This window comes from Elgaria multicarinata, chromosome 7, assembly GCF_023053635.1.
Source record: "Elgaria multicarinata webbii isolate HBS135686 ecotype San Diego chromosome 7, rElgMul1.1.pri, whole genome shotgun sequence".
In the NCBI taxonomy this organism is placed as follows: Eukaryota; Metazoa; Chordata; class Lepidosauria; order Squamata; family Anguidae; genus Elgaria; species Elgaria multicarinata.
In genome coordinates, this window is record NC_086177.1 from 37,269,474 (window position 1) to 37,283,609 (window position 14,136).

General features: G+C 38.5%; 1 protein-coding gene across 2 annotated transcripts in view; it reads left to right on the forward strand.

The window, feature by feature from the left end:
- Nucleotides 1–14,136, forward strand: part of RANBP9 (RAN binding protein 9) — a 33,536-nt gene that overhangs the window by 14,079 nt on the left and 5,321 nt on the right. For both annotated transcript variants that reach the window (XM_063130415.1, XM_063130416.1), the window contains exons 3-9: nt 4,222–4,274; nt 5,585–5,752; nt 6,525–6,547; nt 8,269–8,453; nt 9,922–10,034; nt 11,833–11,941; nt 13,461–13,651. In XM_063130415.1, the coding sequence (XP_062986485.1) occupies nt 4,222–4,274; nt 5,585–5,752; nt 6,525–6,547; nt 8,269–8,453; nt 9,922–10,034; nt 11,833–11,941; nt 13,461–13,651 (842 nt within the window). The remainder of the gene's footprint in view (nt 1–4,221; nt 4,275–5,584; nt 5,753–6,524; nt 6,548–8,268; nt 8,454–9,921; nt 10,035–11,832; nt 11,942–13,460; nt 13,652–14,136) is intronic.

Here is a 14,136-nt window from a genome sequence, read left to right on the forward strand (position 1 = left end):
GTTATCACTCTTATTATACTGCACAGGTTCAGTGTCAGTATCTGCATTTGTTCAACATCTTACAGATTTTCCCAGTATGATAACCAGTCCTTCAAGTGGTGTTTGTAATCTCATGTAATCGAATAGACTGTTGCTGCTGTAAACATAACAATCCTATTTCCTTATGTACCATACTATGAAAGATTGGATTCATAGATACCTGGAGATGTTGATGTCTTTTTCTTCTAGTTAACTGTAGAGCTCCTGGAAGATTGCATAAACCACTGTTCCATAAACAGGCATTCATCTTCAGTGTGTCTAATATGAGTGCTATGTTTTTAAAGTCATGTATTCAGTTGAAATTACAGATATGTTTGTGTACAGATGTACACATGCTTCTTTATGGGAGCAGAGTTGGAGAGAGCATACTAGAATAACTGAAAGTGCAATCCTGTGTGTATTTAGACAGAAAAAACCCCTACAACTTCCAGCATTCCCTAGCCAGGCATGGAAGTGCAGTGCATTTTTTCCTGTCTAAGCATACATAGAATTGAACTTTAATTTGTTTAGCAGCCTGATCTTGTGCATATCTTCTAGAAGAAACTGACATCCAAGTAAGTATGTGTAGAACTACAGTTTAAGGCTGCAGTCCTTAGTAATTTGACTGGGGCATGCTGAGAATTATAAGACTTTTCCCTGTCTAAACATGCATAGGAATAAAAACACATACGGTCTTTCTTACGTGTTTTGTGCCACTGCAGGCAGGAATTGGGGTGGGTTTTAGGGGAAAAGCCAATATAAACTGTAGCCATGGTGATAGCATAACGCCTCTGTTCTGTGGAACTCTGGGCTGGTTGAGTAAAAAAAAAAGGGGGGTGGGGAAGAAAAATGTTTCAACCATACTACATCCCAGCTTCCATAGCTAAGATGTTCCTGTTAAAAGATATAGAAGATAGGGACTCTTATTAAGTGCTTATTCATCTGTTTGGAAGGGTACTCTGTTATTTTCAAAACCTATCAAATGTGAAAAGTAATTTGATTATTTGCATATGATACTCTGAGATGTGTAGCTGCATTCTAAACTAACTGGAGTTACTTCTGGGCTTATGGCATTGTTCCCGTTTATATTATATTACTCTGAGAAAGGAACTTGTGTATAACTGAAGCTTGGTCATTGTTCTTCATTTGAGGTCAGGTTTTCAAGATAACTAGAGCTGTGAACTTATATTGTTTAATAGGCATTGCCTATGTTACACATATAACATTAATTTAATTTCAGCTATTGCTATATTCCCTTTAGTGCACCTAAGTGAAGCATAATGTCTTTTCCTCTAAAAAATTTAATAAAATATAAAAGTTTTTAATATTAAAGACTGAAAAATACTTAAAGGAAGGTTTAACCTTATGTCATATTTGTGTATTCCTAAATAAGGAATACCATGCTGAAATGAGGGCGGGGATAATGAAGTGGCAGATCCTCTGCACCGTCCAAAGCCCTGTAACCACATGCTAGTGAGGGGGGCAGTCTTACCTCGTTCTTTCTGTGCCCAGTGATTAATTCTGATGGGAGGGAAATTACCTACTCTAGCCTGAGGCTGGTTGTAGGCTAGTAGCCTGATCCTGGGGCATCATGGAGGAATGGAGTAGTGGCCCAGTAGATCCAAGCCCATACCTCATCCCTTCCCTAGAACACCATGTTTCAGGGGCTGCTGCTGCTACCTACCTACAGTAATTTATACCTGTGGAGCTATCTATGGTCATTAATGGGGTCTCAAGTGAATGTCACCCTTTTCTGTCAGCAGAGGTGGACTTCCTCAACCTGGACTCCTCTGGGATGTGTTCTAAGGGGCATAGGCTTGCTCTGATTCTTAGTATTTATTTGAAGCTTTAAAAATTGTATTCCACTTCAGCTTTAGGAGCAGTCACATTCACTGTTGGGGTCAAGCAGAATTTGTACTGCAAAAATTAGGTCTCTGCCCTATTTAATTATTTATTTATTTATTTTATTACATTTATATACCGCCCCACAGCCGAAGCTCTCTGGGCGGTTTACAACAATTAAAAATAGTAAACATTAAAAGTATACAAAATTTAAAAAACATAAAAACAGTATAAAAACAACAGTATCCATTTAAAACAACAATTCTGGGGTCCATTAACTTGACTTAAAATGTTTTATTAAAACATTTTGTGACAGCTTTTTGCCAGTGTTTTGTGTCAGTAGTAGAGGGGTGTGACTGTTCTGTTTTTGGATACAGTACAATTCACTGTTTGGGGCCCTCACTTCCCTCTCCAGTAACTTATTCTATGCTTTGCACATGATATCCATGCTTAATAGTACTTCTGAAGGAGAGTGTGAGTTACAAGGTTTTCCTCACTGTTAAACATGAGTTGCTTGACTGTACAAATTTTTAAAATGTGTGCCAAACCTTTCTGTGATTAAACCACATGATTTGCACCTTGTGGGCCAAGCTACATTTCTGGGAGAAGACTTTAACTTGTCTTTTTTCCAGCTTTTTAGGGAAGAAATGACTGGCTGGATATCTTTTTTTAAGACCTTGGGAACTAATGGGATGCGGTTGCTGGCTTTGTGCTTGAAATGAATGAAAATTTAGTGACAGCTACTCTTCTAGTATATGGCACAGTATGACCTAGATGAACTGCGTGCACACTTTTTGCCTACTTCATTATGCTCTTCTGTCATGATGCCACTAGAATGCTTGTCAAAAAGAATGTTGGCTTTAATAGCCTAGTGTTTTCAGTATAGAATTTAACTTGGTAGACATAATTCTACAATATATTCTTCCCTACTTCCTCCTCAAATTCTGTGAGCTGAGAAGTTGACTTTTATGTTTTGAGTTTATTACAAAAATCAAATAGATTTTTATTAATGTGAACACTATTCAAATTACAAATAAATTGGTGTTTGTTTTTGATCTGAATTATGGGTTGTGTTGAGGTGGGTTATACAGGCAAGAGAGCAGAACTTGTGTAGAGTGGAAGTTTTCTCCTATGTAGTTCTGAAAGTTTTTCTTAAAAATGAGAAATAAAAATGAGAGAAACTACAGACAGTAGTTTCATTACTGCCTGTTGTGTGTCTGTAATGGTGGTAGAAGGATAGACAATAAACAAGGGGGGGGGTTATAATGTCCAATAAAATTTTCTTCCACTGCATTATAATGTCACCAAGCATATACACACCCACACCCAAGATATCCCTTGCAATACTTACCGTAGTTTGTGCCATGACTCAAAACTGGAACCACTTGCAGTGGCATATTTCAACTCTGGACTACTGTGGACCAATCAGTTAGCAGACATAATCAACCATCAGTAGCTAGGAAGTGGGGGTGAGAGTGGTGGACTAACATCTAAGGCATTACACACACACACACACACACACACACACACACACACACACACACACTATCTTCTTTAGAAACTGAGTGACAGCTTCGTGTTCTGCCAGACTTTAACAGACATTGGAGTAATTGGTGAAATATCTTTCTTTGTATAGAAAAAAACTGAGCTATACGTCTCTGTAGTTGTCAAAATACTGGTGTATTCCAAAAAAAAATTTCTTTCTGCTGTTTAAGTCTTACTTAATTCTACCTACTTTTCCTTGGAATTGTCTTTCTATATTTTTACCTAAAAACATATAGCCAAAATACGTTGGAATTTCAGAAGCTAAGACATTCATATTTGAAGAGATATCAAATATGAAATTTTACAACTGGATTCCCCATCCCACCCCCATTACCCTTGGGATGCAGTAGAAAAAATGCTGGTTATTTAATGCCTGGAGAAGGGAACATGATCCATTTGATAACAAGGCCAAAACTCTACCTAAAATAGGCTGTCTTCTGAGGATGTCAATAAAATGCAGTGCTTGTGGTGTGCATGTTTGTCTTTTGAAACACTTAGTAAACTGAAAGTAAAAAATGATAATTAAAATTATTTGAGTAAAAGGACAAGAGGGGTTGTTTCTCTGGAACTTCGGTACATCTTTAAAAGTTTAGCGTGAAATAGAGGAGGGAAACTGAACTGCATTTTGTCTAGAACTTGTCAGAAGAAAATATACCATATCTGTGCTGTATGAGTAATTGATATACAGCTGTCATGCCAGACTGTACCTTTTGAATTAAACAGTAACTGATAGATTTTCTAGTAATGTTTGCTGTTTTGAAATAGTAACTTATGAAACCCAAAAAAGCTAAACTGTATTTTATTTCACTTTTACAGTTATATGGGAATTGGGCTCTCTGCTCAAGGAGTGAACATGAACAGACTACCAGGTATGATGAAAAATAATTATTTTGGTTTTCAAACTGTTGCTTTGTTTTTGCGAAATGCAAACCATTTCATCATCTATTTATATATTTCTTCCAACTGAAAGCTGTTCTTAGTAAGACCAACTACTGTTCATAATGTAGTCTGGAATCTAGATAGCAGACTGCAGCTCCCCACATTTAATCAGAAGTTGCCAGGAGTGGTTTGTAGGATGGGAGTGGGGTGGTACTGTGGTGTAAAGTGGTGATTCAGAAGCCCTGGTGACTGTACTGCTAAAATTTAGTTGTAATGATACAAATAAAATTAGGGAAAATTCCAGTAAAATATAAACACAACTCAGTAGACCAGGAGGCTGCCTAGATGGTATGAAAGCCCTGCAGCAGCCACCTCGCAGCCATTGCAGGACTTTCCTGTGAAGCTGCGACTTTAAAAAAGTCAGGGACTTACCATGACTTTTCCCCCCAGAGCAAGGTGAGTACAGCTCTGTACACACTTACCTGGGAATACGTACCAGAGAACTCAGTCGTACTTTTTTCTGAGTAAACATGCATAGGATCACGGATTTAGGTAAAAGGATATGAAAAGGAGGAAAGGGCACATGAATGAATCTCTCCACTGTACCGTAGGCATTATTACCTTCCTTTATTTGCATGCAAAATTCAGCAGATTTATTAAGATGCAGCAAGTAAAATGATGAAAATCTCCAGGCAACTTTCTGGACACCTTACGCACCCACCCCACCCACCCCTCCCAAACCACACAGGCAGCATTTGGCTCCCCGTGGTGGGGCGTGCTTGTGTAAGGAGTGATGTGCAAAGAATGTGCTAAAAGCAGCTTCATTTCAAGGTCCCCCTCCTGCCTTCTTCTAGTGCTACTGCCTGTGCTGGTTCAGAGTCACAATCTTCCTCCAGAACCAAAGTCCAATAGAACACTGTGCTGAAAAATGCTCCATGGCTTCCTCTCCATCTCTCTATTACCTACTACTGCTGCCCTGAACTCAGGAGTGTAATTTCTCTCCCAGTCGCATTCTGCCAAATACTTCAGGTTTTTTTACTCTTTGTGTGTCTCCCCCTTCCATAAAACTGTTGTTTTTTCATAGAGACTTCTTCTTGAGGCTTCTGCAAATTATTAATCTTTCCCAATCCAGGCCATTGGGTTGAATTCAAATTTAAGAGAGCCTCTGTAACTCAAGCCACACTGATTTCAGTGGGCCTATTCTAAGCATTACTAAATATGGCTTCCAGCTAAATTTGGATCTCTTTCTGAGCATTGCATAATGATGTTGTAAATACTAAATGTTATGTTTTTGCTTTAGGTTGGGATAAACATTCATATGGTTATCATGGAGATGATGGACATTCGTTTTGTTCCTCTGGAACCGGACAACCCTATGGTCCAACATTTACAACTGGTGATGTCATTGGTTGCTGTGTAAATCTTATCAACAATACCTGCTTCTACACAAAGAATGGACATAGTTTGGGTATGAAGAAGAATCACTCATGATGATTGTACACTGTGAATACCCCTAATGAAATAGCAATCTTTATAAATCTGGGATTGTTTAACTTTGATCAGAGTTCAACTCTGACAGAATATATTAAAAAAAGAACTCAGATCTAGGGGTTCTCTTGTCAGTAGCTCTTTGCTGGCTAGGATCATTTTTATTTTTTTTTGAAATCTAATATACAAAATTGCTTATTTTAGAATAGAGGAAAATATAATTTAAAATTAACACATAGCTGCTTATTTTATAGTTTTCCATAGCCAAATAATTTGGAACATATTTTCTTTTCTGACGGGTTGGCATTTCCCCAAGACAAAATTAGCTTTGGACAGAAAAACAGCAAACTAAATATAATAATGAAAACTGCAAAAGTGTATTGGCAATTTGATAACAGCTTTGCAGTTTGTATGATCTGGTTATTTGAAAGTAAAAGAAATTCTCAACATTAACTCTATTCTGTTCTCTTAGCTGCCTCAAACATATGCTGAAAATCACTTAGTCCGCTAATTGTTTGGTAATATAGGTTAGTTAACCACTGCCCCTCTAGAAATTGAATTATACATTCTGAAATTTCAGTCTCTATAAATTAATTTCTAGGGAAACATCTAGCTGTTAATATTTCCTGACCTATTGAGATTTAAGATGCTCTACTTTTTACTAGAAGGGCACTATGTTTTGTATTGACTATTGAAACATGTTCTATGTCACTGTGAACTTACAAATTTTAACTAATGTCTCTTGATTACAGGTATTGCTTTCACAGATCTGCCGGTAAGATAAAAGAACTATAACATTCCTATGCATAAAGCGCTTGTCCCCTGCCTCTATAATATGTATTTTTCAGATTACTCATTTCATTTTCATTTAAAAGGACAATTATGGTAGCAAAATAGCAATTAAATATTAGTTGCTTAATAGAGACATTACTTTTATTCTGGCTGTAATAGAGGTTTTTAAGAAAAGTGTAATTTTGGCAGGAGTATTGGGAAACAGTGTTAGTATTTGTTGTGTGTGAGTAGTTGGGCATGCATAAGTTTTGATGCTTTGGCAAATATTTAGATACTGGCTGCGTTGGGACAACATGATAGTCAATGGTAGGTTAATAATCAACTCAACAGTTTTTGTCTAGGGGTTACTCCCCACACAACACAATAACAATCAACTGTGGTGTGGATTAGGATGAGCTTTGAGCTGACTATTAGTCCATAATGAGTTGACTCACTTATCCCCGCTCTCCTCCCCTCAGTCCTCCTGCTAGTATCCCGTCAGCCATTGCTGCTGAGAATTTATCATGCAAGCTGGACTAGAGGAGTAGCCACTGCTTTGACCACTCTTGCATTGCGACTTTGTGGCTGACGAAATAACCAACGGTGCCTCCACACGACACGATAACCAACGGTGGTTCAAATAGCCAACGCTGCACAGCGTTGGTTATCTGCGTTGGTTATTTTGGCCAAATAACCAACTGTTGGTTAAAAAACTCCTGCCACACAACATGATAACCTACAGTTGGTTAAATAACCAACCATCAGCTCTATAAAACCACTGTTGGTTATTGTGTTGTCTGAACCCAGTCACATTATTAGGATGACTTGCAAGCATACAGGTGTCAGCTCAGTGGTAGAGCATATGTTTTGTATGTAAAGGGTGCCTGATTCAGTCCTTGGCATCTCCAATTTCAAAAAAAGTTGCAGTCAGTATGAAAGGTTCCTGCCTGAGACCATGGACATCTTTTACCGATCAGTGTAGACGACATGGAAGTATGCTGGCGAGACATTTCGTATAAGGCAGCTTCCTTTGTTTCTATAGCAGTCCCACTGAGCCATCAGGATGTGTTGGCTTTAGGTCGTTCTATGGTTGACTTTGAGAAATATTTCTGCCATGTTCCATAAGAAAACTCTGAAAAGGCACTAATCAGAATAGCATCCTAGAATATTTATGTATTACCATCATGATCATAACAGAAATCAGAATTGCTTCAGAATTTTTGAGGAGGCTTGATATTTGGACAAATGCAAGAAGCTTCCTTATACTGTTTCATGTCATTGGTTTATCTGGCTAGCGCTCTCTATTCTGGCTGGCAACAGCTCTGCAAAATGACAGGCAGGGATCTTTCCTGATCCTGCTACCTGCCATCTGTTAATCTAGAGATGCCAGAGGATCCTATAAATGTAAGGTACATCATCACTGAGGAAGCATACTGCGCAGTAGTGGTGTACTTCTGTTATTTTGGTGCGCCTTTGTAATGTGAAAACGCTGATCGAAGGAAATTTTTACCACTGTTGTGTAGAGAGGACAGAGCCCTGAAGTTGCTGTTTTATAAATGACCTGAGGATTCTTCAGATAGTTCTGGCACCTATAAATTTTATTCTTCTATCAATAGAGCTTGCAGAATTTTTATTGCTCTTTATCTTCAGTAATTTGTTGCTTTAATGTTGATTTAAAATCACTATATTAGAGATTAAAGTGCATATTGCAATTATCTCTTGCAGCCAAACCTGTACCCTACAGTTGGACTTCAAACACCTGGAGAAGTGGTGGATGCTAATTTTGGGCAGCATCCATTTGTGTTTGATATTGAAGACTATATGCGTGAATGGAGAACCAAAATTCAAGCTCAGATTGACAGATTTCCCATAGGAGATCGGGAAGGAGAATGGCAGACGATGATCCAAAAGTAAGGATTTGAAGATTATAATGAATGCCTGCTTAAATTCCTATTCAAATTTGAAAAGTTTGAAAACTGATCTGTCAGGCTTACATATCATATTCCACACTTCTGTAGTTGTACACTTGTGTGTCAGTGAAGGGAACAACTGCTAATATGTGCCATTTTTGCCTGAGGGTAATTAATATAACTGGTGAAATTAGCTCCACATAAAACCATATGTGTCTGTTCATGTAGTATCTGATAATTTAATTTAGTTCCATGAGGTGCTTTGTGGGGGGGGGGATATGCCTACTGGTACCTGCAATAGCTTATAGTAATATAACCTGCTACCTTTTGTAGAGATTTATTATTTTTAGACCTGCTTCCCGTATGATGTCTGAAAGCACCTTGACTCACTCCTGTATCTGAAAATGCTAAAATGATGTACAAATTAATTTCAGATTCAGAAGTGACTCATGAGTGCAAGAAGTGGTTGGCAGCTATTACTTTAATTTGTCACAAGTGCTATTTTTTTAGTTTTGTATAATTTTACATATTGAAACCAGCATGAAACAATATTGGAATTGAACTTCAGGAAGGAAAGAACTGATCCCTGTTGTGTGTGTTACCAATTCATACTAGATAATGCATGTTAAGCAGAAAGAACACTTTCAGTACTTTGGGAGTGGGGGGATGTAGTAGTAATGGTATCACCAAATAAACTTCAGAATTATGACACGATTATTCATGGTATATTCGGAAAATTGTGGCCATGTGCAAATCATTTTCCTTTCACTTTTTTATGGACAATGTGGCCCAATTCTCAGTCTGTTTCTGCTTGAAGGGATATTACTGCATGAGCTGTTTTTCAGTAAACACCAAATTAACACATGTCATCTACCAACATATTGCTGCTCTATTATTATTATTTTATTATTTACAATATTTATATACTACTCAATTATCTAATATAGATTCCAGAGTGATGAACATAGGTATAAACAATAAAAGATAAGAAGATTAAAAAAGCAATTTAAAATTGTTCAATTTAAAAACAAAGGAACCAAAAAAACAGTGGCTAGTCAGTTGAGGAAGGCATCTCGAAACAGAGTTTGCACCGTGAATCCTGAGAGCAGCTTTGAACAAAATGAAGGGCAAGCAGCTGTAGATCACTCTCTTCTTCTGTATTAATATCCAGAATTGCCTTAAGTCCCAGGGCTTTGTTTCCTATGCATGCACATTGCTACATGTGTGAGGCATCATGTTGCTGCTTTGTACGCTTTAACTCAACTCTTATTAAATAGTTCTCCTTCTGGCAACAAGCACCAAAATGTTGCTTTGAAAATAATGTGAGCACATGCATACGTTTTTAATTTGAGGAAATGTGAAATACATAGAAATGGTAACACTTTAAATTTGTAGTGTGTTATGTGTTTGAAAAGTTGCATCCATATTACTTTTTTTACATGCATGTGTTGTTGACTTCATTTTACAGGATGGTTTCCTCTTATTTGGTACATCATGGATACTGTGCAACAGCAGAGGCCTTTGCTAGATCTACTGATCAGACTGTACTAGAAGAACTAGCGTCCATTAAAAACAGACAAAGTAAGCCTGAATAATGCTGTATTCTTTTATAAAAAAGAATTACATATTTGAAAACAAAAATTGCCTGATCTCTGAATTCTAGTCATGAGGTTGTATCTAACCATGATCAGCGGAACTGAAACAGTTTCCCCTTCACCCTGCAGTCCCCTACATGCCCCCAAATATGCTCAAATGTTGGGGGGCCCTCCGGAGTAGATTTGGAGGCGCACAAGGAGCTGCAGAGTGGAAAAGAGTACGGGGAAGTCCTGTTGCACGATAAGTTCTCTTGCAAGACGTTGAATTTTAAGCCATGGAGTTAATAATTTTGTAAATTAGCTGTGTGGTGAGTTTGTTTTATTGCAGACGGTTTACCATGGTAAAGAGCTGTTTTTAGCCCGTTCGCAACTTCACAACCCTGCAACCTTTTGGTGCACTTAGGATTTAACCAACAAGGGTTTATTTGTGCAGTTGATCAAGTGCACCCAGGGTCTTGAAGGGTTTTGCTCCTGATAGCCCCTGCTGCGATATAATGAATGGGTGAAACAGCAGCACTGCTCAGGTGGGGCGACGGCAGTGGGACAGGGGGCAGGGGGATGAATCAGGTTAGGCTCAGTAGATTAATAAGCTTATTTGCCTAGTTGTGTGGTGAGACATTGTGGAGTATTTCTAAAATAAGTTGTGGACTAAAGTGACGTCTGAATGCAGCCACTGTGTACTTGGAAATCTGTGGACTGCTTTGGATGTCTTTCTTGTCAAAGGGCAGACTACAAATATTTTAAATAAACAGCCTGTGACTGTGTAGTAAATGGAGGAAAAATGTTGATTTGTAGATTTATATTTGTTGGAAACATTTCCAGCAGAAATATAATATATCTGCTTTTGCTTGCTGTTATTTTAAATTATAAGTTAGTAAACTTTAAAGACACAATCCAGCAAAAGATAAGAAATGCTAAGTCCCATTGATTTTAGTAGAAAATCTTATTTATGTTTAATGTACTAAGCTATCTGGGGTCCAATTGACCCCAGTTGAAATGAATGGGAATGTAAAGCTACACAACTCCTAAGCTAATTGGAATAGATTCCCAGCAGATTCTGAAAATCAGGTAGAGTAATAACAAAGCATTTTTCCTATGTAATAAATTCCATTTTTCTGGTTATACCACTTCATGAGAACTAAAGTACTTTTATGTATGCATGTATGCATGTATGTATGTTTTGTTTTTGCTGTACATTGCTCAGTGTACAACAATGACAAAAACATTGCAAAGCATCTGCACGGCCTCGATTGGAAACCAGGAGTAACTCTTACCCTGTGGGGTTAATTCTACTTCAAATTGGCTTTATCTTGATACTTCAGGGATTAACAGTGTCATACTGATTTTTTTATTGGTAATATTCTTGCAGGGAGGGAACCCTATCAGGCTATTGGAGTAATACATTGGCCCCCTTTCGTTCTGTATTATGAGCCCAGTATTTCACATAGACATTTTTTGTTTTCTCTTTTGTTGTTCTTCTGTTTTCTCCTCCAGAGTATCCTGATAGCCCAATGAGGAGTGTAAGTTAACATTGTGGGGTCCAGTGAACTCCAAATATTTTTGTCTAAGACGTTTTGCATGTGTTAAACTGGAGTTATTTTGAAAGCGATCATTAACTTTATTTCCAGCCAGGACTTCAAAAAAGGTTTGTTCTATACTGTTAAAAAAGAAAAAAGACGTGCAGTGTTTTACTGAAATCACTGGGACTCAGAAGTGCAGAAATGTATGTGAATTTTCCCCCTAAAGGGTACAGTTTTCAAACTTTTTTTTTCTTTTGTAAATAGGAATTCAGAAACTGGTTTTAGCTGGAAGAATGGGAGAAGCCATTGAAACAACACAACAACTTTATCCAAGTTTATTAGAAAGAAATCCTAATCTTTTATTTGCTTTGAAGTAAGTCTTAAAGTAAAGTGCCAGTTTTTAAATAGCTATCTCATATCGAGGTGGAGGTGTGTGGTGTGTGTGTGTGTGTGTGTGTATTATCATGACTTTCAAGCTTCCGTAGTAACAAATTAACTTGTTGGTTATCTAGGGCAGGGGTAGGCAAACATTTTGGGCAGCAGGCACACACTTGTCTTTTTTTTCAGGCCTGAGGATACATTTGTCCCACAGTCATTTGGGTCCGTGCACATTTTTTTTCCTAGGCACTCTTTTCTTGCCCCCTTTGCTGACATTTTCTCTTTTCTTGCCCCCCGCCCCCCGCACTGGGATTCTCGCTCGTCTTCCACCTCCCCCACCCCATGCTGGGATTCTCTCTCTTCTCTCCCCCTTCCTCCCCTCTCACTGAGTTTCTCTCTCGCCCCCTTCCTCCTCTTCCCTTCTTCTTTCTCTGGAAGCCTTTTGACTGTCCATCTGTTTGTCCCCAAATCTACAGTTATGCTCATGCAGTGAATTGCAAAAAGTATGACTAAAGCTGGATCAGACCCAATGACTTCAAGCACTCTTACGTTCCTCTGTCTTGACAACCTCTCTCTTTTAAAGAACACATTTCCAGTCCTAATAGTTCCATCTAAAAGCGTTAGAAGGTTAAAATAGCATCCATTTACACTTGGTGTCTGTGAACCTCCCAGTAGCACTTCATGTAATTCCTGTGTTCACCTCTGCATTCCTCTTGCCCACGTGTAACATTTCTTTTCCCCTTTTGTGGAGCTTAAGCCCTTAACCAGAAAGAGAGCAAGAGAGGGAGTAGATAACCCACCCCCATTATTTCAGAACAAAGCACATGCATAGATCTATGATCGTCTGCACTAAATCCTCCTCTTCCCATATATTTGGGTGAGAATATTTTTAATATGTGAAGGGATTATCATGTAGCACTTTAAAAAGAAAAAAAATAGTAGCCCTGCTGTTGCTGGGGGTGAATAATACATTCTACCCCTTTCCCTATAATTCTGCAGTTTTTCTTGTGCTTCTTAGTACATAAAGGTATGTGTATATCCACTATTAATCATTTAATCCATTTCACTTAGGAGTGAAAGTGACAAGCCCAGAACCTCCTTCCGATTTTTAGGCTGCAACTCGTACCCATCAACCTGGGAGCAAGGAGCTTACTTCTGAGTTTTCATATAAAGGGCAGGGGATATGAGGAAGCAGCTGCAATTAGGATTTCAGAAAAGGCCTTTCCTCTACAACAAGGACTCCTTCCCCCATTCCCCATCTCCTATTTTTTGGCATGGTTATCAAAAGGTTGTATTGGATCAAGTGATACACTGGGGGTGAAGTGGGGGGAGATTAATGGAAGACGTGGCTCCCATTCTACAAAAACAATTATGCTTGTCACTGATGTTCATTTGTATTAAACAGCAGGAAAACTACAGGCATGTAAATCTCCAGTAATACCAAGAGTGGATGTAGCTTTTAGAAATTTTAGTCTTCACTCCATAAACTAACTCTTCTCTCATGTTTTTCCTAGGGTACGCCAGTTCATAGAAATGGTCAATGGTACAGACAGTGAAGTACGCTGTCTAGGAGGTCACAGTCCAAAATCTCAAGATAGTTATCCTGTTAGTCCTCGATCATTTAGTAGTCCCAGTATGAGCCCCAGCCATGGAATGAATATTCACACTCTAGCAACAGGCAAAGGAAGTAGTACACACTGTTCTGGTGAGTTTACGGTGGCTGAAGGGGATGTTATACAGATACAGAACTATTTGTTTTTGGAATCTTCAAAATTTTCTGTCTACTAGCATCTGGAATATTTTCGTTGTGGTTGGTATCCTGCAGTGTTGGATGAATGGCTCTCTTTTTGCTCTTCCTTAGGGGTTATCTCTTCTGTACCTACTCTGTCACAGCTGTGTGGATTGTCATGTGAGCAGGCCATCATAATGTGGCTGTATTTAAGCTAGGGCAGCTGTGTGGGAAACTGCATGTGTGATTCTAACGTACTATGGCAACATTGTGAATGCTCTGTTGAACACCATTCTAGAAACCTAAGGCGGCAGGGGGAGAAGGGGAGCTCATCCTTTGCTAACCACTGCAGCTCTTGCCACTCCTCTCAGTTTGTTGGAGAAGCAAATAAAGATCAAAGAGAGGAACATTTTCCTCACTCGGAGGTTCTGGCTTTAGCATGGCTGTCTAGCAGGCAGAAG